This window comes from Chelmon rostratus, chromosome 13 (assembly GCF_017976325.1).
Source record: "Chelmon rostratus isolate fCheRos1 chromosome 13, fCheRos1.pri, whole genome shotgun sequence".
NCBI classification, from domain to species: Eukaryota; Metazoa; Chordata; class Actinopteri; order Chaetodontiformes; family Chaetodontidae; genus Chelmon; species Chelmon rostratus.
In genome coordinates, this window is record NC_055670.1 from 19,940,773 (window position 1) to 19,965,275 (window position 24,503).

The 24,503-nt window shown below is 41.4% G+C and overlaps 1 protein-coding gene across 3 annotated transcripts in view; it reads left to right on the plus strand.

The window, feature by feature from the left end:
• Nucleotides 1–16,907, plus strand: part of pard3bb (par-3 family cell polarity regulator beta b) — a 205,779-nt gene extending 188,872 nt beyond the window's left edge. For all 3 annotated transcript variants that reach the window (XM_041950832.1, XM_041950834.1, XM_041950833.1), the window contains 3 exons: nucleotides 12,311–12,526; nucleotides 12,742–12,852; nucleotides 12,975–16,907. In XM_041950832.1, coding sequence (XP_041806766.1) covers nucleotides 12,311–12,526; nucleotides 12,742–12,852; nucleotides 12,975–13,089 — 442 coding nt within the window. In that variant the 3' untranslated portion in view covers nucleotides 13,090–16,907. The remainder of the gene's footprint in view (nucleotides 1–12,310; nucleotides 12,527–12,741; nucleotides 12,853–12,974) is intronic.
• The last annotated feature ends 7,596 nt before the right edge of the window (nucleotides 16,908–24,503 follow it).

The following is a 24,503-nucleotide window of genomic DNA, read 5'->3' on the forward strand; positions in this document are numbered from 1 at the left end:
AAGGCTAAGACTTGGTTTTAAGGGTTAGGTTAGAATTAGGTTTAGGTTTAGGTTAGGGTAAAGGTTAGGGAATGCATTATATCAGTATGTGTGTGTGTGTGTGTGTGTGTGTGAGTGTGTGTGTGTGTGAGAGAGAGAGAGAGAGAGTTTTGGATATTCTGAGGTTGGTGAATGCTTGTCATATACATATTCTCTTATATTCTCTCTCTCTCTCTCTCACACACACACACACACACACACACAGACTTCCTTCTTGTCTGTAACCTAAAGAATGGGAGAGCATTGACCGCCACAACGATAACTGCTTTACATTCATATCCACAATCAAACCCCCCTCCTGTGTGTTTTCCTGTTGTTTAGTTGGACCCCTTTTCTTCCATGAGCCCGTATTTCTTTGAATGACTGTTTTTGAAGCCCGAGTTTCAAAGCACACAGGACTGGACTAAGTCAGCCCTGATTAAAAACATGATTTTGCTCCCACAGGAGTTCTGCTGATAACAGCGATCAGTTGTTTGAAACACAGCCTTGACCCAATTGCATTAGCCAAACACCCTTTCCCATTTGTCCTCGTTATTACTCTTATTAGATTAAAAGAGCCAATCAGAATTGCTGTGCAGGTTTCTGGGAAGGCTGTCACTTCCTCATTGTAATGATAATTGGATGATTGGTAATTAGGAAGCAGATGTTGTGTTCTGTGTCTTCCGCTCTGTCTAGTTTAGGTGCACTTCTTCATTTACTTCCCTCCACTTTCTGCCGTTCCGCTTTGCATCTTTCTCTCTTTAAGCCCCTCCCCTCTCTCATTCTCTCTGAACTTGGGGTGAAAAGGACATTGTTGAATAATTTTTTCACTCTGCTGAGGAGGGAAATGAAAATGTCTCTCTCTCCCTCTGTCTCTCTTGAGAAGACCTCCCAACCAGGCCTGAGGGTTTCCCAGACCACTTTACCACTGCTGCACAATCCACCCCATTGTCCAGTTGTTTTCCTGTGTCTCTGGCCTGGGGTCTCTGCTTGTTTGTTAGCCACATAGGGGATCCCAAGAAAGACCCTGCCTCTTATAGACTGCCCCCCCCTTCCTCCCCCTCTCTTTTTCTCTCTTGACCCTAGCTTGTTCCTCGCTTCTAGTGTTTCTGATGTGTTCACCCGTTGCTGCTTTAAAGAGTTCTGGTCACAGCTTTGATCCTGATCATGGACTCTTAAAAGCTGGGCTACAGCCGATAATGTGTTGCAGAACCAGTGGGTCCCCGCATGACAAGAGTATGATATGCTTTCATATGTCTGGACCCCGGGGTGAGGGAGGAAATTTCTCCATCAGGTCCCAGCCAGTGAATGTTTAACAGGTCTTCGGGTGTGCTGGTGTCAAGTGATACTGTGCTCATGTGGAGGGAAGGTTTGATGCAAGTTGTGAAATCTACACATGTTGCATAGTGGCAGAATAACACCCAGGTGAAGATTATCGTATCACATCTCGCCTATTTGGAATTGTTCTTCTTTGAGTGCAGACGATCGTTCGCCTTTACTTTACAGCAGTTAGCTAATCGCCAAAAATATGAGAAATACATCAATGTTATTATTTATGGCTAACAGAAAAACAAGAAGATGGACTGTGCTTCATTTCAGCATTCGCAGCTGTGAAATGTTAACATCTGGCAGCAGCCTAATGATCCATCTGCTGCTACATGCTTCTTTTTTCACCAAGAATTCTCAAAGTTATATTGGATAGTTAAATGGTAATTAAATGTGTTTGTGCATGCAAAGTTCTTCTTCACAATTGCGTAAACTATGAAAGGCAACATGATGAGCGTGTGCAAAAATTGAGCTCACATCAAATTCTTTGATACCAGATGGAACGCGCTGTAAATTAAGATGATGTATGAATCTGTCGAAACAGGAAGCAGCTCATATTACTGCAGCAGGAAGGGGTTTGACAGTAAAACAAAGCAGTGTTTGTCAAGTTAGTGCACGGAAGAACACATTTACCTTCAGATTCAGTGTCCTACATTGACTACCGGAGTTGCAACGATGAATGGATTAGTCGATTAGTTGTCAACTATTACTGTCTGATTCCAGCGTCTTGAATGTGGATATTTTCTAGTTTCTTTACTCCTCTATGACAGTAAACTGAATATATTTTGGTTGTGGACAAAACAAGACATTTAAGGACGTCATCTTAGGCTTTAGGAAACACTGATCAACGTTTTTCACCGTCTCCTGACATGTTATAGACAAAACAACTAATCGAATAATCGAGAAAATAGTCAGTTAAAATAATCATTAGTTGCAGCCCTTTTCACTACTAAACTTGCAAATGCAATGTGTTTGCAGTGAAATTGAAATTTAACATCGGCCCATTTAAACTGAAGCCTTTGTCGAACAGTAACTCTGTACAGCACAGTTATCTGAGCACAGGTATAGTACAAACCATACATTTTTTTATGGTACCGCACACTGAGAGCATGTCTGTGCATGTATCTGTGTGTTTGTGTCCCTCCTAAAAGTCCTTTCATATGAATCCACGACCATACTTGTGGGTGTGCAGGGGCTTTTACAGTCTCCCATCTCCCTGTTGAAAGTACTATTTCAGAACTCCTCTTCATGTCCCAAATTAGTGGCTATTGAGGGATCGTAATTTTGTCAGCAATTTGTATCCTGTGGTCATACTCAGAGCAAAATGTCCCCAGCTTGAAACTATTACATCTTGCTGTGGGGGAACCTTATTGGCTCAAGATGTGAAATAATGGAGGCCATTTGAATGGGACATGGTATTATCAGTAATGGATTTCATGATGTTTCAGGAAGCCAGCCACTACACTGCCTATAAGTGGGTATGTATGATTCTGCCAAAACTAAATGTCATCTTTAGTTTGAATCATTTCAGCTGGTATAGATGAACGTGACACTTTCAGGTACTTACAATTTGCAGCCAATTCACTGCCAATGTGATCAATCTGTCTTTATGGCTGTTGCACATTCAAGTATCTAAAAGTTGATATGGTTGCTCCATTTAGCGTGACTTACGGCTCAATTTGATGTCGCCAATTTCTAGAGGTTCCCCCTGCAATTAGATCGTTTCCTCCCACATTAGAGCTTGTGAACATATGTAGTTTGTAGAGGTGCATTAAGTGACAGCTTTGAATATTTCTTTAGCAGATCATGTAACATTGATTTGATAGTTTTGTGAAATACTTCAACACTTACACTTTTCATACACAATATGATAATATGTGAAATGTATAGAAGATTTTGTAACAGCTGTATTTGATGCCTTAAGAATCAATTTCTTTCCTTTATTCCTTCCTGTAAGTTATTAAATCAAAGTGGTAAAATGTTTACGTAATAAGCTGTATTTAAGGTATTTGCTTGTATATTGGAGAGACATTTTGACATCCTTGGTCTGTGTCTTCTTTGGCGGCTTGCTTGCTTTTCATCAAGGGTGGAGTTAATGTGTGACACTCGGTGTGACAGTGTGAATGTAATGGAAAAGGAGCTGCAATTACAGGAGCGAAGGTTTTGAAGAACATTTATCCCCCACGTACAGAACATGTTTCTCAGTTTCTTGATCCGTCGGCTCATCTCTCATTTGTCATGTTGATCAGAATGTATTTGTTGAGGAGCTGCCTGCAGTAAATTGTCGGTGTCTGCGTTGTTTTGTTTTTTTTTTGTTTTTTTCTTTTTTTTGGCTGTAGCTTCATCGCTCCGTTTCCAAATGGCATGGCCGTATTATGATGGGATGCGAAACGCCACTCCAAATCCCCATTGTTCTGCCCTCTCTGTGTTTCCGCGGCAACAGTCTCCTACCATCTGGAAGGCCCTCATCCCTCAGTTCCTCTCACTTCCCTCTAATGGGTTTCTCCACTGTTCTTCTCCCATCTCATTTTCTTTTTCTTTCAGTACTGTTTCTCTTTTTATTCTCTCAGACTTTTTTTGTGCTCTGATTGAATTCTCTCTCCTGTTTTCCCCATCTCACTGCAGCTTTTTATCGTACTTTTCACTTTAAACACTTTCCATACTTACCAAGCTCTTTCATTTGCTCTCGTCCAATATCCTCTTTTTATCCTCCTGTGGTCATTTTCATCTCATTCTCTGCTGGCTTTGTCTTTTTTTTTCTTTTAACACTTTGACTGTGTTCTTTAATATGAATGCCCTGTATTATGCACCCTCACACCTTCACAGTCACTCACATTCATACCCTGATACACGTACCAAATGTGTATACACACACGTGCACATACACAGGGGAATGTAATCATGTTAGTTTCCGGACTGGTCAGTTTGTAATTCATGATATCCAGGTGGATTAATCATATTTGACAGAACTTTATTGACAAAGACAGATAGGAGCCCCTGAAAGGTGTTTAGTTTCATTCGAACGTGAACTGTATGAGCAAGCATCCGGGAGTGTGTGTATGTGTGTGAGTGCATGTTCCTCTAAAGTAGGGCCCATTATTCTCAGCAGATGCTGACCTTCAGCATGCCAGTTCTCTGGAGGGCAGCACTTGTTTCTCTGCCTTTTTTCTTCTCTTCTTCTCCATTCTGCCCCTTCCTTTCCATTACTTTTCTTTGTTGTCCCTCCCTTCTCATTTTCCGCTCCTTTCTTCCTTGTCCTCCTTTCATGTTTTTCTTCTCAGGCTCACTCACAAGACATCCATCTGGGAGGTTGAGTCTCTCTTACTCGTAGTCCTATTTGTCATTCCTTCTTCTTGAGCTTTCAAATGTAAACCTCTGCTTTTTCTTCCTCATTTCCTCCTCCCTGTCAGAACCTTTTTTTTTTACTCCACCTGAGCTTAATGGCTTCTCTGGCTAGAGCTGATTTTTGGAAACCCTTCTGTTTCTTGTCTACATCTTGTTATTTAGACACAGTGATCGTGGTCTCTTTCTATTTCCTGTCCTCATCATGGGCTGTGTACAAAATTAACTCCTTGTTGACTCATTCATTACTGCTTATATAATATACAATCAGCATTTTCCTCAACAGTAAATTGAGATTTCAGACACTAATTATTATCATTTTGCAGCTGTAGAATCGCACAACAGTAATTTTGCATTTGTAAATTTGGGGCATTGTATTGTGGGATTGTTGGCAAAAAGTAGTGTACATGCCAGGGATGCTACTATTTTTTGCTTTTTTTTTTTGCTTTTTTTTTTTTTTGCTCCATTGTGGGATTTTTGATTTTAAGTGGATGAATTCATAAAAGGTAGTAAAATCTTTTGCACCATAGAGTAAATAGGGAGTGATTTTGGACACAGCCCTTGTCTTTTTCCTTCCTCCTCTTCCTCCTCTCCTGTCTGGCTGAGCCCTCTGCGGTCACATCTCTTTGTCTTCTGTTTATGCAAGCTTCATATCCTCTTCACATTCATACATTCATCCCCTTTGCTCTTTGGTTGTTTCAAGGAATACAGATGAAGATTTTATTCTTTAGTGGTCTGCTCTTTGCCTGGAGACTCCTTGTTGGCCAATCATTTTAATACAAATTTGCTATGAAGTCCTCAGTAATTACATCTGAGGCACGTAGTCTGAAACTGGAAATTAAGAAACATGTTTAAAAAAACAACAACAACAAAGGATTGCATCTTCATCTCAGTTAAAGTTAAATAATCCACAATGAAATACTGTCTGATCTTTTTGCAAGCTCTTAAACCTCCATTCAGGCTGTCTCACCAGCAATATTTGACTCAAATATGTTTGGTATTTGGGTTTGTTTTTTAGCAGCTGTCCTCATGTTGACCTAGGTCTTCAAACCACAGCAGCTCATTGAGGTGTGACACGCTCTGAGTTTCTCCTCATCATTTTTCCTCTGTCACTTCTATGAGCAGCCAATAACATTTCACTGGCACATAATTTGAATACAAATATTAACATTTTCATAATAAGAGCTGACATGAAAAACCAACGTTTGATTCAAAATGTGGCTGCAACAGTTTCAACACAGCCAGGCTCCACCTCACTGCAGAAAGCTCTCCTGCAAATTTTGAATGATAAACTTCACAGTGTAAATGTATAATGTCCATATATGCTGTGCCAGAATGGAAAGCTTGGCGGGTATAGCAACAGTTACTAGGGGGTGAGGCTTAGCGAATGGTGGATTTGTGCTGCTTTTCATAAATAAAGTTTTAAAAGGGTTTTCTGTTAAAAAAAAATTGTTTAGGGGATTTGTTAGAGCAGTGTTGAACATGTAACACTGCCCTCCACAACAGGCCTTCTGTAAATCAGCTGTTTTTTACCCACATGAGTGAATGAAAATAAAACATTACGTTAGCTTTGCTTCCAGTGCAGCTGCACTGTTATCAATGGTCCATTGCTTGTTAGCTCTGCCAAAGGCTGCTATTGAAGGTTTGAATGTTATGTCTATGTATTTGGTATGCCGCCTAATCCTGGCTGATAATACCCTTCCTTAGCCTTTGACCCCATCCTCTTAAGTGTTTGGTGGGAACTGATGGAGTATCATGTGACTTCAAGGGGTCAGGAGTCGAGGGAGGTTTAGGGGTCTCTAACACACACACACACACAAACAAGCACCAACGCAAACCACGCTGACAGCTGAACCAACAGAATACCATCTCTGACATACACACACATACACTCAGACACGCAGTATGTAACCACTTAACCATAAGTAGGAAAACAGCTTAGTGTCTCATTGGGCTTCTCCTAATAAAACAGAAAAACCTCTTTTTGCTGCTTCAGGTGTCTCTCTTAATGACTCAGCTCTGTTCTGCGAACAGTTTGTTTTTTCTCAATGCTCACAGTTAATACAGTTGAAGATGCCGTATACTGTACCTGTGCAGTGTGCTCACGCAGCAGCTTTGTGTGGTTTAACTCAAACAAAGGCAGCTGCCACTCACCCTGGAAGCCTCCACTCTCTGCTTGATGCCTCTTTGTTAACTGCCTGCCTGGTGCCTCTGGAAACCAACAATACCAAAGATACATACTTTTTGCATGTGCACTTTTAGTCTGTACCATGGCTGTCATATATGGCTGCTCTGTGCTCATGTTGGCTTTTGTGTTTCTGTTGGTTGACATGTTGTATAATTAGTAACTATGAACACTACATGGCCGAAACTTCATGATCTGTACATCTTAAGATCCTCCAAAGGATCGGATGATATAACTGGATTTTGAAGCAGCAGAAATAAGCATATTAACAAGCAATTCCTGGTTTCCTTGAAACTCATTTAATGTTTTAAATCTAATTTAGGGGTAAAGGGCCTAATTTTCTGCATTTTTTCATACAACATATATGAATGTGCTTTAATGAAGCCACTTGGACCCTGGAGATGAATAAAGTATCTATCTATCTATCTATCTATCTGTCTAGACATGGCTCTAATGAACTGAACTGCTTGATTCAACCTTGATTTAACTTTTTCTGAGCACCACATGATCCCGGTGACGATTTTCTTTCATAAGTCAATTTCATAGATAACTTGATGTTCTTATTTACAGTGCATTGATGTACTAAACTTGATATAATTAACTGAGCGCTTCAAAACCAATATTAAATGTCATTTGCAAAGACCGCACGATGTGGCGCGCTTTCATTTTCATTCCAGTACACTCGTCCCTCGGATAGACTTTGCTCTTGTTTCCTACCCGTCTTTAGATGGAAGATAAAATATTTATCCACCCTTCATTATTTCTCACTTAAGCTTATATTGCCTCATTGTTTGGACTGTGATGCCTCCGTGATTAAAGCTTCATAATGAAGTATCACATTAAGAAGATGGAGCTCTGGAGCTAAACTTAGTGTAACTCCGGGGACATTACACCACAGCAGCTCCATTTTCACTGCGGCTCTTCAAATGACATTACGACAGCAGTCGTGGAACAATTTGAGCTATTAATCTGTTTTATTACCAGGCTGTCAAAATATCGTGACTCTCATTGACAAAGAATCTAATGTTCTTGAATGCAATTTGAATATATGAAGTGCTTTCCCGAGCTCAGACCTAAAATCAGTTTTAAATGGATGCCAACACAAGATGAGCTCTATGAAGACTCACGAAGAAACAACTGAATTAAAGCCGCAGTCGTTTATCTCCTCTTCTTTGCTCTGTCACTCGCTTTAGATATCACTCTTTACTCCCCCCTGTGTCACACCTTCTATAAGCCTCCCCCCGCTCATCTGAAACTTCTCCTCTCTTCTCATTTCAAGGCAGCGCTGCTCGTGTTTGTGCTTTAGTGTTCGGTTATATTGAGACAATCCATCTACCACGCCGAGTTTTTTTAATGTGTTGTGCCACAACGCTACATCTTGTCTCTCTCTCTAAAAGGTATTTGTGTCTCGCTGAGACAGGCTGGGATGATCGATGGCTGTGAATGTGTGTGAGTATGTATGCGTGTGTGTGTGTGTTTTCACTAGTATAACAGCTGTATCCAGCCCTTTTAGAAAGAGTAAGTGTAAGTGTGTTTATGAGAGAGAGGGGCAGGTGCAGCGGACACATAACAACTCCTTGTTTCCTCTAAATTCCATCAGAAATCTCTTAAATACCGGGGAATTAGAAAGGCTCACGTTACTCTCAATTACTGTCAGACATGGAGAGGAATCTTTCCAATTATCCTTTCAGATATCTAACCTATGTACTCTGAGTGTGCCATTGACAGAACTAAGAGTATCAAAGAAGTTATTCCTAAACAGGTATTACATAGCCGGGCTTCACTTCACACTGAGCCCTCGTTGGCTTTTCTGTTCCGCCTGGAATGTTTTCACTTCTTTCATTTTGCTTTGATTACTCTCACAATTATGTTAAACTAGTTGTTGCATGTGCCAGGAAGCTGTTCTCATTCATTACATCTGTTTCTCTCTTTCTATCTTTCTCTCTGTCTTTCTCTCCCACACACACACTCACGCACATGCACACACAGACCACCAGCCTTCTCATTTGGTCTTAACTCCTCTCCAGCTGTGTGCCAATTTGCCTCCTCCAGAGTGCGTGGGGTTTGGGAGGGGGTGATTAGGAACGAGCACTGCATTTAAGCTAAGGTTTGCTGTGTGTGTGTGTGTGCATTTGTATGTGTGTGTGTGTGTGTGTGCGTGCCAGTAATGGGTTCCATCCTCATTACCCCGTAATCCCCAGCTGCTGTGCAGTGCTGACTGGGTTCCTGGAGGGAGAATTCCAAACTTGCCACCGGATTTACAGTGAATTCCCTAAAGATTCCCACTGGATTTCCACTCCAATCCCAATATGGCAACTCTCAGAAGATTCTATGACTGCAACTAATGATTATTTTCACTATCAATCAATCAATCTGCTAAATTTTTTATTTTAATTTTTTTATTTGACTAACTGATTAAACCCTTTGTAAATGGGTACATTTAAATGCTGCTTTTATTCAAAGCAAACTTCACAAGGTTTCTGCTTCTCATTGACCCATTCACGCAAACACTGACACACCGGTGGCAGAGAGCAACCACACAGGGTGACCATCGGGAGCAGTTTGGGGTTTCTCCTGAGCCACAACCGCCCCTAGTGCAGTCCCTTTGTCTGAAAAATGCCCATCGCATTTCCTGAGCCACATGTCACTTTTAAAATTCCTCTTCTCAGCTGGCCAACAGTTTGATAGATATCCTGTTAAAATAAAATATTATATAAAACTGCAAAAAGCACACTCAAAATGTGGCTATGATTATTTTCTTTTGACCACTTACTTGTTCTTTAAATGTTTCCAGGTTTTTCCAGCACCTGTTAAACCTCAACCTTTCCAGGGATCCAGTGAATTGACAACATCTTTCTGTATGTTTTCCCACTTGATTTGAAGTAGATCACTGTTACATTGCCAACAGGCAGTGACAGAGGTTTGGAGATCACATAGAAATCATAATAATAAATGTTATGTTAGGTGGAATCAAATTTCCTGTCTTCTGATCTCTTATGATCGAAGGAATACCGGCCTCTCACTCCTTCCCGCCTCTTATCCTCATCTCCTTTCATTCTTCTTCAGTCCGCACCACTCTCAATCATTCCTTTCTCTGTCCACATTTGTTCTCCTTCCCGTTTTAAACTTGTCCAACGTGTCTCATGGCCCACTGGCCTTTTCTGCTTCATCTCCTTTTCTGTTTACACCTTGCTTACAAATAATTGTTTGTCTAAATGACAAGTTTGTTCACAAAAGCTGCTGATGACTTACTTACCTGTAAATTTTACAGATGATGTCTTTTTCTGCTCCGTTACTGTATCTTCCTCACCTCTCTAGCTCCCATCATCCTCTTATCGTTGTTTTTCATCTGCATCACTCCCCCATACCTCCCCTTACACTTTTACTTCCCTCCCCTCCTTCCTTTCCACCTAATCTCTGTCTGTCCCCTCTCTGTCCTGTCTTCTTCACCTTCCAGTCACCTCTCCATCTCTGCCTTGGCGACATTATCGGGGACCAAATGCTGAGTGACGGATTGACTGACTGATATGGGCACAGGTATACAGAGTCAGAGACGGATAGCAAGCCGTGCAGATTGGGTGGCAGGCAAACTTGTAGCCATAAAATGTCTAAAGAGAGACAGATAGAGAGAGTCAGACACATGGACAGACGGGGCAGCTGGCAGGCTTGACGTGTTGGTAGGCTTTCCAGCCGAGGAGACGCAGACGAAACGGCTGTGGCTACAAGAAGGGAGATATTTGAGACATGTAGCTGATACGCTTCCCAGAGTGACTTACAATAAGTGTAGCAGAATAAGTCGAAAACCGGCAGACAGATGACAGATAGGTTGACAGATGAGTTGACAGAGGAGCAGAAATGTGATGTGTGTGCACTCACACACACACTCTCTCGGCGGATATATGGAGCCAGGAGGGGCAGAAGCAGACATCCCAAACATGATGGGCATGTAGTTAGTTAGACACTTTCCACTGCTGACCACCCAAAGTGACACACACAGGCGTCAGCAAGGAGACCACCAGCGCTCTGTGTACATGTGTGTGTGCTCTGCGCAAGCACTCGTGCACAAATCTGTGTTTGATTGGGTCTGTCTGTCTCCGTGGTCGTGTGCACATTAACATTATCTCCAGGCAACAGGCAACAGGTCAACTCTGCGATTGGTTGGAGACTGTGGAGCCCCACCCACTCAACTCTGCATATCGATGATAAGTGTCATTATGACACCGAGTGAGAGTAACATGATTCTGCTCTGAACACATTTTAACACAAGTACATGCTCCAGTACACATTATTCTGAAGTATATTAGCTCAAAATCGTGCAGAATTTCTTAATATATGCACACGTCTAATCTCACATGTATGTACGTACACAAACACGCATGAATACACACACGAAAATAGAAGGAGATTTATTTATTCCTATTCTTAATTTAACACAAAGACAGAGAGATAAAATGTAATGCCTCATAATGTTTGCTATGTGGACGGCACACGTTTGTGTACTTGCTGTCCACTGGGCACAAGACATCGATATCTATTAACAGGACTGTACTGGATTACCACAGCTGTGTCTGTGTGTTTGCGTGCATGTTAACTGAGCCCTAGCCTACTTAAAACTGTCACATGTCACTTATATTCTGCTGCTATGTGATCTTTGGCTGGGATGGGCTGTTGGGTGTGTGTGTGTGTGTGTGTGTGTGTGTGTGTGTGTGTGTGTGGCTCTCCTCCTCTTTTCTGTCTTCTCTCTAATCCAAAACAAATAGTTTTCAGCAGGTTTTCATCGATAATTTAGGCGTTTAGTCGAGAGATTTTCCAGAGAAACGGGAAATAAATGCAGCATTAGAATTCGCTGATGTTTTCGTAATAATAGACATGAAAAGAGCATCACAAACCAAACAAAAACAGCAAACCCTGACATGATCTTCACAGTGCCAGCAGTTGGTTGATGATTTGTTTTATTTTGAGTGATTTCAGGCAGAGCGAGAGGCTAAAACTGCATCAGGTCGTGATGTCATGCAGACAAATCATGTTTATTTCACTGATTGCCTTCTGCAACATAATGTTGTTTATACAGGTTTATATGTTTATCTTGCTACCACTGGCAGCGTTTTTTGAGAAAAACAAAATGCCCATAGCTTTCTATTTATTGACAAACAGTGGTTTAGTCATTAATAGTCAAAACGCAAATGAATGTTATTCGGAATTCATATTCATGGATGTAAGTTGTATCTGTAAAAGTTTAGCCATGGGAAACGTTTGTCAGGCAAGAAGCTCTTTGACCACATGCCATGTCTTCCTCTTTGTCGATTGGTCAAATGAATCAACGGACCCACACTGACATGCGACTGTCTATGTGTTTTGCAATGCAAAATAAGCTAGTTTTTATTTTCTTGCTAAATTTCACCTTCATTTCTTGCAAAATTGTGCCGTTCTCTCCTCCAGACGAGGTCCGTTGGATCCAGCTGATTACCCCATGCAGCCCTGGTCAGGTCATTACCCCGGACCTCCACAGACCCCACAAGGGTACCCTCAGTCCCCGTCCTACCCTAACCCCAACTCCCAGTCTGGCCCGTCTTACTCCGGCTACCCACCTGGCCCACCATATGCACGGGCAGGTGACCCACGGGGCGTCGACCCAGGGTACTACCCTCACCCAAGGTAATTAAATGCAAAGAAGTTGCTTAATGTCACATAATGCTGCACACAAAGGTTATACTCTAACATGAGTACTCTGACAGTAAGGCCTCAACTCAACTCCTGTCTTGAATTTTTTCAAGTTGTTCCACTGTTGAATCATAAAATCGAAAATCACCACACCTGTCCTCACCTGCTCATATTGTGATAATGGTTGACGTCTTGTTCTCTGCTCCTAGCTCCCAGCAGAGAGGCCCTTTGCGGCAGGACGTGCCACCGTCTCCCACCCCTCCACTTCGTGGAATACGGTACGACACTATGACGCGTGGAACTGGCGGTGGACCTTACAGGTAGGGGCGATTTGTGGATGGTAAAGGTAAATTCTAAAACCTGAAATCCTCCTTTTTTATCAAATAACTGCAAAAAACCCAATATGCTCTGGAAATCTGAGAACATGCTTGTTTGGTTACAGGCATCTGGTGGATCCCAGTTCAGACCAGTATGGCTATACTGGGGAGGGAGGAAGACAGCAACAGCAACACCAAACCAACCCAAGACAGAAGAATGCCATGACTGCAGCTGTGTAGACGGATCAGGTCCAGAGATGAAAACGAGCAGAATGCCAAATGCTTTGTGTTGTGCAGCTCTTCTGCTTTCGGCACTCCAATGAAATAGAGTCGAAGCCTCCTAATGGTGTAATTTGAATCACCATCATTATCAAACACTGTCTGTGCTGTTTGAAGTATATGGTAATACACAGACAAGCAAGGTAAAGGAGGTTAATTATAGAGTGGCCTGCGTAATGCATAATGTCTTGTTGTTTGAAGTCGTTTAAATTGCTTTGAGTCTTCATAGAGTGTAAAATTAGCAGGGTTTTTACTTTTCACTATACTCTGATTAAGTCGCCTCTTTCAAGAATCAGTCCGAGCCACAAAGGTAATTAGATCCATTTAAATAAAGGCAATAAAGGTGCACATACAGCTCGACGCGCTCTCATATTGTACCTGGTGGTTTCGCTGCTGCCGCTCCACAAGCGACAAAACATAAAGTATTCTAACAGACAGAAATCAGCAACCTTTTTGTGTCTTGTGCGACTAAAAGGGGATTGTAAGGCTTTTGGTCTCCTCTTGAGGGCAAGTTGAGATGTAGGTTATGTAGCAAACCTGTGTGAAAAACAGCATCATAACTCGACAGTTACAAGACAGCATATCCATCAGATTAACAGTAAATACACGGCATTTCAAACCGGGATGGGCTTCCTGTTTGTTATTAAATGAAGTGTAACAGGGAGAACGCCACTATACCAATCTTTATGAAAACATTGTGATTAATCTGATACATCACATACAGTATTGTTTTCTTAGTGAATTGTGGAAACATTTGAGTAATTGAAGTGCACTAAAGCACAGTAGAGCACTGTATCAGTTATCTTAATGAACAATAATATGTTGTTAATAATGCTATGATTGCCTTTCATTTTTAGCCAAAGTATTTCTCTCAGTACAGATGAGTTGAAATAGATTTTTTAGTGCTGGATTAGGTATAATCTGAGTCTGAAACCACTCCAGGCTGTTGGTTTACAGCCGTAAATAAGTACTGAATCTCAAATTTACATTTATTTCTATTCCTTTCGGGACATTTTACCATTATTTGAATAGTTCACTTTATTTAAAATGGCCTCTGCTTGAATGTATGAAAGCTTCTTGGATTGCTTTTTCAGTCCTCTATACTTAATCCACGGAGTCAACCTGTGTTTATTGAATCATTCCAGCGTGCCTGCAGTTTTTGCATACTTCTTGGTTTCCTGTCAGGCGTCAGAGATAATCCATTGCTTTAAGCAAGAAGCTGACGACCACATTTTTCAAACTTTTCATCAGAATGATAATCAACATACGAACTGTGAGATCCTGGAAGAAAAGTTAAGAACAAGATGATCATTTTGTAATAATGCTGAGACCTAAGTCGAGGTAATACACACACCAAAGATACCACTTCATTTTACACTGTTACAGCTCATTTTTGCTGCCTCTACTGGGAGTAACTCCTAGTATTTATTTCAAAACATATACTCAAGCATTTAAACAACTGCATTGTCAGGAAAGACCACATGCAATATAAGATAACAGTGATTAAACTTGATAGACAGCAATGTGAAATAAGTTGAGGGATGCAAGAAATGAGCAAAACTTCAATAATGATGGGACAGATTATTTTATATAATGTATCAAACCACTACAATGTACTATCTTGGGTGCTCGTACTAATTATGTTTTATTTTCACGCTGAATGTGCTGGAGCAGAGTTGTTGAAGCCTCACAGATGTCCGTGCCGATGGGTAAACCAGGCACAAAAGGCTTTTTTCTGCTGGGCTTAACTGACCACTCTGTATTACTTAGCGGCCTCTTTTTCTCCGTGTTGTCTGTGCGTGTCACATGCCGGAGTTCGGATGTGATGGATGTTCACGGCACATCCCCGTGACCTGGCGGTGTAGGCGTCACTGTGTGTTGAAGTGCACACAAGTCCTGTTAAAACATGAATGCAGAGTGCTCTTCTCAGTGCTGCACCGTAGCGTATATCCATTTAGCCACTTACTAAACCATCAATTAAGTGTAACTTAGAGTCTAGTGTAACATTTCTGCGTTTCACTCCACAAAGCTCAGCAGTATTAATTTCATTGAAGATTAAATGTTAAAAATGACATTTCATGATTAGGTCGATTGCATTTCTGTTAATATGACTGAAGAGGAAATCCTACTAGACTGAAAAAAAGGCTGGAAAAAAATCTCATCTGCTTGTTTGTTTCAGAGATCTGGATCTTGAATGGAAAGAGGAAAGTAGGCAGGCAGGTAGGAATGACAGTGAAAGGATGGAAGAGAGGAGTAGAAGTGGGGGATGGGTGGAGACTCCAGGAAGGGAAAATGAAGCAAAAGAACATAGAGAAGGAAGAGGTGGATTGATAAAGAGAGATTGAAGAAACGAGTGATAGAAAGGTGGAAGAAATGGGAGGAATAGATGCAGTGCACGGCCCCCCAGCGCCTTTGTGGTTGATTCAGAGAGTTTTCAAAGAACAGCAGAGCAGAGGAAAGAATGAAAGTTCATAAAAACTGGGGTGGCAGTTGATCTGCAGCAGGTGGAGGGTCACAGGAGTGGGCTTGTATGGACTGAATGTAATGACTTTGGGAATTACTTAAAAATATTTATCTTTTTCATGCTATTATCAGTTTTAAGCACCAGTGTGGAAATTAAACTTCCAAAATCAAATTGCCAAAGTATTACTGAAAGTACAATGACAAAGCACAGTTTTAGGAGATTGGAAACTGATCTACAGGGGTCACATAGATGCATACGGCTCTTCTTTTAAGGTATTCTGTGCAGGACTTGTCTGTGCTGTGTCTGCCATTTTTATAGCTTCCTCTTGGATGTGTGCCGGTTACGGTCTGGCACCTGGTCGCTGCCTTTTTATCGAGTCCCGACCTCACCTGCGTGCTGTTATTGGCTGGGGGCTACACACCCACTGCCGAAAGGTTGCAGCCCAGAAACATCCTGATTACAGCAGGGAGTCTGTGCAGATAAGTCCACTGCCACACACTTCTAGTGGGTCACAAGTGATGGTTGAGAGGGATTATTTTCGTGTGAGTCTACACTTTTTAGGAACATCCTGCGTAGTTTGCCTTTAAGACTGAATGATCAGAATGCAAAGATGGTAAATGTGTATCTGAATGCTGGGTCAGTGTCTGCTGAAGCTTTATGGAGATGTGAAAATTACATGAAGGTGTATTACTGTTACTCCTCTGATATTCGTACACAATTCACATGTATGTAACTCTTCACAAGCATTTATTTTTTTATGTATTTCTCTTTAATGATAGTCTTTGTTGTTGGTTCAGTACACAAGAGCCACAGACTGTTTGGATGCTTTTACCATGTTACTGTGAGAGAGAGGTACACTGCAAGGTTTGACCACTTTTTTTCCCAGAAATTCACTTCATGTTGGCATTTCTCACTCTTATAAATGCAGTTCATATTGAAGTAATTACCTGCAATTAAGATAATAAGCAATTTTCAATTTGCTTCTTCATAAAATTTCCAAGAAGAACACAAAAAAAGGCACTTTGCATAGCATGGTGAACACATCAAGCATTCTGTAAGTATGGCTCTTTGTTGTTTGGCAGTACGATATGAGTTGCACAAGCTGAAGGTACTAACTAGAACCTTCTATATGAAGAGTTCTGGTACTCCTGGATCTCCTTTTACAGAGACCAGTATATGAAGGAGCCAACTAAACAACCTCTCTCTTAGAAGTATAGCATTTTTTATTAAACCGCTTGTATCCAAAAACACAAAACTCATTTTATAATGTTGTAACAATAACAATGATTGTTTTCCTACTTTTTATATTTATGTATATGGCATCTTTTTTTTTTTTGCATTAAAATATTCATTTTAAAACAGGATTCGCTGAAGATGTCATACTTTAAATGTTTTAAACACGTGCTTCTTTTTTAAGCTACAATGCATGCCCAGCACATCTGCTCAGGTTAATTAAATATGAGTCAGGAGAAATTATTTCCCTCATGTCCCCCATACACTGCAAGGTGAGTCATTAACATTGCCAACTCAATTTAGTCCATAATTTAAGCGGCAGATAAATTGTACCTTTGTGATAAGAGATAGATGTTGGCCCCAAATTAATGCAAGACTAATTATCAATTAGAAAAAGAAGATAAGGTGTACTGATTGTGGCACAAAGTTTTTCGAGTTTTTCTGGCGCAGTGCCATCACGCTGCGAGGTCATATCCTCCGATTATTAAGCATTTAGTCACAGCCTGTGGCTTGAGGTGTTCTTATTTATCTGACACTGTGGGTGCTGGACTCAGGCTGCAATCAGAGAAGTTAGTGGTAATGAGACAGTGGTAAGAGGCCAAGGGAATGTTTTATCAGTCAATGCTTAATTAGCATATCCCAGACCTTTCAGCCAATGGGGAGAGGGAGAGGAAGTAATTAAATTCTCCTGAGTCGGTGCCAAGGTTCATTTTGTGCAAAGTGTTGAGTATGGATCTGCAAAGTGTGTCGGTGTGTTTGTGCATTTTCATCGTTCAATATTCTGATTCTAATGCCGGTTTAAGTCTTAGTGTTTATGTTAATGTGTGTCAGAATTTAAATGAGTTAAAGGCATCAACTGCAATCTGGACTCTTCTCACTGTCTAAATCAACATGTCAGTGCAGCGAGTGTGGAAGGACTGAACGTCTGACTGATGAACAGGTAAACTTTTGACGCTCGTTTTTCTGGATCTTCCGGATGGCCGAAAAGTTGGCTTACAACTTCCTTTGAAAATAAAGTGTCTGCTGTTACTGTTGATCTCACTGAGAATCCTCACCACACTCTGCAGCTTTCAGACGCTTTCAAGCATTGTTTTGTTCACCTCACAGTATGAATGAGTCCTACAGGTTTCCACCAACCGACTTCCTAAAGCTCAGACGGGCCAACTGTGCAGGACGTCTCCAGCTTTGAGTAACAGAATGTAAAGGAGCAACTGGTGAAGAAAGTCTGACATCCAGCAAGTGAAAAAACTAAAGGTCCATCAGAGTTAATTTTCAACTTAAGGTGATATAAGGTAAGGATGCTGCACACAGTAGCGTACTAACATGTAACCGATACAGGTCTCCACCAGTTATACACATCAGAACTCCTATGATCATGGGTGGCAGTACATCCAGCAGCATGTCTGTGTGCAGTGTGGTGTCAATGTGCAAATGTTGCCTTGTTTGAGACGACTGATGGTGTGAAGTTCAAGAAGGCGAGATGTCAGTTTTCCATCTGCTTTGATCATCCAGTCGAGCTTTCCACAATGAATGGAGAATGGAGGAAATACTGCACTTTGGATGGGGTTGGTTCAAAAGCTTATGAGGTATTACTAAAGCAGCAGAGTGGAAGTTCAAGCCTCTTAGAAAATTTCAAATTCATCATCAAAAATCAGATCATTTTTATTCTAAAATTATTGGAGCTGTTAAAGTGTTAAATGTATAAAGCTAAAAAAAAAAAAAAAGTTTGCCACTTACTTGGCTGTCACATTCTAGTGCAGTGACTTCCATTCTTATTGACTTTTCGACCCATCACGACTTCAAATAAATGAATAAAAGCTCCTCTTAGATTAATTTAAGGCTAACACTTAGCTGAGCTGCTACCTGTAGCTACATTTTAGAAGGCAAGTCTACTTGCAGCTAACTGAAACACTTTAATATTTGCATTCTCGGTGTCCACGAGATTTCTGGAGAACAAAGCAGTTTTTAAATTGTTTTATTTGTATGTCGTGTGTCCCCCAGCTTTCAGAATTTACAGTAATTTAATATGAGAAGTACTCCTTTAAGCTGCTGGTATGTTCTGGGAGACGTCTGTCCACTGGTCACAATACCATAATGCAGCTTTAATTGACACGTAATCTGTCCAGATGATGACAAACCCGACATCAACCTCCTGACTGACTGTGTGACTGAGTGGCCTCGTGCTGGTGAAAATATTTGACAGATGCTGTTTTTCTTTCTGTCAAACAGCCTGCACTGACTGTATGAACTCGTCACTGACTGACTGGGTGTGTAATTGCTCCAACCTCCCTGCCAGGGCAGGTTTGGCATGCTGTAATTATTAGCAGTTATTATTAGTAGTTTTAATAATCATTGGAAGCCATTGTAATTAGGATTTCCTATTATGAGTGGCTGCCAGTTTGCGGACGTGTGAGTGTGTGTGTCTGCTTGGCAAGGTATTGTTCAGTCGTAGCTATTATTGGCAGCGTGGCAGCCTGCTTTTTGTTCCCTTGACTTCTTATTGTTTTTCATGTACACAATGTGCTTGAAGGCCGTCCTTGGAACTGCCAGACCTCCCAAAATCCTCATTAATTATTGTCAACTTACGATCTTGTTTTCTCCGTGACTGTGGACTCGCGATTCAAGTGTGACAAGCACGTATCTCATCTTTTTTTTTGTCTTTTTATTTTTTCAAGACAGTAACACACACACATCCACTTTAAACACATTGATAAAAATTTACTGCAGCGTTCATGTTTGTTGCCTCTGGAACTTTAGTGAGTTTAAATCGTCTTTGACTGAAACTGATGGTGCAATTCAATACTGTTTAAATCAGCATTGATATGCAGAAGTTATACACAAGGTCAGATGTCGGTTTTCCATTAAGTCATCACATTTGATCGGCCCATTCAGCACTTTGTGTGCACTTCAGAGAAATGTAGGAAATGGCAGAGAGGAACCTCAACTCTCTGGCATCTCAAAGACAGGTCAGTGCTTTTTTAGAAGGTTGTTTGAACTTGGTGTATTTGTGTTACATTCAGGGAAATAATGATGTAGCAAGCGAGCAGAATCACGTTCTAGTGCAGCGGCTGCTGGCCTTTTTGAGTTGCAACTCTTTAAAACAAAGCTGCCGTTCGTCTAGTTTATACGTGAAGAGACTTTGACCAGTTCAACCAAATGATTTTTGGTTCGTGACAACAACAAGAAACAAGACGGAAAACTGTCAAAATTAGTTAGAAGGAAACACTCAGGTTGGGAACGACTGTGGGAACAACAAAATCACCACATAACAACAGCAGAGAGATCAGAGGTGGAAGTGTTCATTGCTGTTTTGTGTGTGTGTGTGTGTGTGTTTGTGTGAGATTCACATCCTGGCAGGGTCATGGACAGTGCATTAAGAACACTGAGTGTGTCCTATTAAGTGTTTGTGTGTAAAAACTACATTTCCTCTGACCCCTGTGTGCAGTAATGACTTGTGGTAAAATCCACTGGCAGCTGCTTCCCCTTTTCCAGTCCTACACACACACACACACACACACCAGAGGTAACCTTGTAGCATCTTGCTAGCGCACATACTCACGCTCTCTATCTCTCGCTGGATCCTCCAGGCTGCTGAAGAGTTGAAGGTGACTGGTTTTGTGTGCCAGGCTCAATCCGGGCCACGCCGGGTGGGATTTCTTGCTGCGTGTGCTGCTGTGCTCGGCCGCTTGCCAGCATTGTCTCGTGATGCAAGTTCAACATGGGACTTCCAGGACAGAAGAGAGCAGCCAGCAGTTGTACACAAGCAGAAATCAGGTACAAACAATTGGCGACACACTCTGTGTACTGTGAACACAAAACCAACACGTCAGATCCCGAAGCACTATTTATCTTCCTCGCTTAAACACAGACACCAAGGCGAGTTAGGTCGTTGCTGTCTCCATGCAGTGGATGTAAACTTGAGCCTGGAAGAGTCCTTCACAGCTTTGTGTGGTTTTCTTGGTGACCACACAAACAGCACTGGAAGCAAGCAAAGCCACAACACTGACAGTTTCTTTTTCACACTCCAGTATGAACTACTGTAGGTTCGTGTAACCAGACACAACTTAAAAAAAGGTGCTTTTTTTACTTTAAACTCAAACGCAACTTCACATGCAAAAACATCAGCTGTTAAAGGCTGTGAGGAACAAAAAGGTAATTTCAGTTTTGGCCTTTTCAGTTTTTGAGCTGGTTGCAACCAAAACCAAAAGACTAATGCTGGTAGCATCAACTGGAAAAGCGTCCTGGATGTAGCATCATGGGCCGTCAGCTTTCAACAGGTTGCTCAGTTCAGTTTGATAAGGACAAATACTGTCATCTGATTGTGGTTGTTAGCAAAAAGTCTTAATTCTAACAGCTCTGTGGAGCTTTGAGTGTCAGTGCGCACGCTATCCAGCACCTGCGCGTGTTTTCCTCGTCTTCAGGAAACACATATTTTGTCTCAGCAGCAGCATTTAGTTCGTTGGGAGAAGCTGATAAAAGGAGAGATGACACCCGTCAGCGGGAGAGTAGACGAAGTGAGAGAAAACAGGACGACTGCTGCTTCTCCTCTGCAAAGAAAACGTCGCTGTTTTCTTCACCTCAGTAATTGTCTGCTTGTCTTTTATCTTTTTCCTTTTCTGCACAGCGAAGTAACAAAGAACCAAACACGCTTTACCCGTCTCTTCATTAATATGATTCTCTTGTCTGTCTGTATCTGCATTTCCCATCGGCCTTCACGGTTCGTCTTTTGTTCTCTCTTGTATCTTTCTATAAAGTTTGTTGTAAAGTTTAAACCTTTAAACTTTTTTTTTTTCTTTTCTAATTATTTGAAGAAATTGCTTAATGTTCCATCAGTGCTGATGTGCAAATGAAAGTTACCAGTGGAGTCTGAGAGGATTTCATTGACTCCGCAGTCAAGAAATAAATTCAGCGCACAAGCTATCGTGACATTTCAATTAGAGAAAGGAAGCAGTTGTGGAGCTGTGAGGCTGTCAGTCAGCAGCTGTGACAGCACTGGCATTGTTTTTTCTGACAATTGATAACTGTCTTTTATTGTGACTAATATTTCGCTTTCTGAAATAATTACAGAATAAGCCGGAAAGAAAAGCTAATCATACAAAAATAACCAACCTCGCTAATTACAAGCATGTACCGTAAATGACTCGTCAAGTCGGTTTATTTATAGAGAACATAAAAAAAGTGCTTTAGGAGAGATGACAATTACAATCAGACACACAAAACACGACAATAAAGCGGAATGAAAAGCTACAAAATCATCTTTAAAATCATAATTACCTGCAACCGCATGTTTCCTTTGATTTGCATGTTAACAGACTTGACTTAACAGACTACTACTACTGGACCCATGGTGGGCAATTTAAAACTAAAAGGATAAAAATCGATGCAGCAGAGCCTGAGATGACATTTTGTTTAATGTCATGCGTTCTTCTTCTGTGTCAAAACCCGGCTATCCACAATGCAACTCCCTGACCACTGATACCTCGGTCAGAGAGTTGCAGAGGTTGTGTTATTCGCCTAAAGCGAATAAAAGGAGCGAATATCTTTTTTTTTTTTTTCAAACTTGATGCCTTCAGCACTGACCGAGATTTCGCGCTGCTCCCTCTGGAACCTCAAAAGACTGTAGACAACTTTTTTCACGTGCAAAGCAGTGCTCCCCAAGACCTGTACCCAGACTTTTGTCGAATGGGTGGAGTTGCCCTTTAAGTTGAAGCAATACATGTTTTCGTTTGGAGTGAGAAATTTCTGCTGTTTACCCATTGGACCGCCTGAACTGTACAGCACCCAAAACACTGTGCAGCTTCTCCTTTAAAGGTGTCATTTTAGAAAACCGGACCAGATTCAGCTCGATTCCACACTTTCCTGTCTGCCTGATTTGGGTCCATCCTAAACTGATCCCAGTTGTGCACAATTGAGACCCGTTTAAACCGCATTTTTGTCGTGCTTTGTTCAGTTTGAATGTTTTTTTTCTTACCATGGTTACAGGTGTCATCTTGGTCTGTCGTTAGGTTAGAGGAAAGGCGTCCACGTCGTCCCTGGCTGTGTGAACAGACCCGCTCACTCAGTAAGACACCTTTCACTGTCAGAGAGGAGAAGCTGAAGCATCACATAACGGAGTAGTAAGTGGAGGATTAAGGTGGTTGACCAATCAGGAGTGAGCGATTACACTTTTGCATGCTGGTTGCTGAAGAAGACTTTGCACTGAAACAGCGCATTAGTTCATTACTCTGTCTTTAATGTTATCTCTTACGTTTTACTAATTAAAGGAAAAATGTGATACATTTTATTGTAGTTTCAAATGTTACTTTTTGGTTGTGTAGTTTTTCTGTCTTTCATGGCGTCCTTCCATTCTGCCTCTTTTTGTCAACGACTCGCTAAACAAACAGGGTGGAATTTCTGGCTAAGACGCTTGAACTAAATGTGATGTGAAATGTGATTTATACTGCATAAACACTTCTGAAATAAGCGGTTTTGGATTGTTTAAGACTGTCAGGCTCATTTTGCAGCCCCCATGAAAGCTCCAAACACAGCCTGGTTTATCAGTCATAAACGTGCGTCTGAGGAATGATCGACCATCTTTTTTTAAAGTAATTTTATGGCACTTTGTGCACCATCAAACATCTGCTGAGGTGATGCTTACTCCTAGGCTGTGTTCAGACCTTAACGGCAATCAAATGTGTAAACTGTACTGTAGGCGGTTAAGGTTTAGGTTAGGCATTGCACATCCTACCAAAGGAAACAAGTTTGTAGAGCCTGAGAGCCTAAATTCAGGGCACCAGTGACCCAATTAAACATATAAATGTTACGTTTGAACTAAATGGATGAAATGAGAAAGAATTTCAGCAAGTTTAAAGCTGCTCTGGGTCACCACTGTGTAGTCTTTCTCTCTCTCTCTCACACACACACACACACACAGATCACACAGTCAGTTACAGTCAGTCACAGGGATGGGACCAGCATGACATGAGCAATTATAATCTGCCCAAAATACATCTCCCTCTTTACACAATCCCTGTCCAAGCTAATAGAGTCTGCAGCTGAGGATTTGTGCTTAAATCGCTTGAGGGGAAGAAGCGAGAGAGGGGACAGTGAAAGAGAGAGCGGGCTTCAACTTACGTTCACAAACATATATGCATGTTTGGTTTCTAATCCTGAGCCGCACAAAGACACTCTGCAGTCTCTGTCTCCCTCGTATAATCTGCGATGCTCTCCAAACACAGATTGTCGAGTCCATTTCCGTGCTGGGCAGTAAGTTGGAGAGCGATCGACAGACTAACAGCTGTGCCTCGTTCTGCAGCGATACAAGATGCTGAAAAAGAAAAGCTGAAACCGATAAATATGTGTGAAATAGGAATGATTGCGCCCAGACGTTTCACAGCGAAGCACTGAGCAGACACAATGGGAGACTTTAGGATGGGAGAAAGGAATGAGGGCTCGTTTCAGCGGAGGGGGCACACAAGGACAGAGAGGAGGAGATGACGGGAGAATGAAAGATGAAGATAAGTGGCGAGGGGAGGATATTGCACACTTGTTTTTATGCCTCTGCGTTATGCAGTCGGACCGACAAATATCATCTCATCTGCTTTTATTTGTTTTATTAAGGCACTCATGCAAAAAGCAATAATGGATCACAGTGTGGATTTATCACTTTTTTCAAATCATTCATTTTAAATTTGACTAT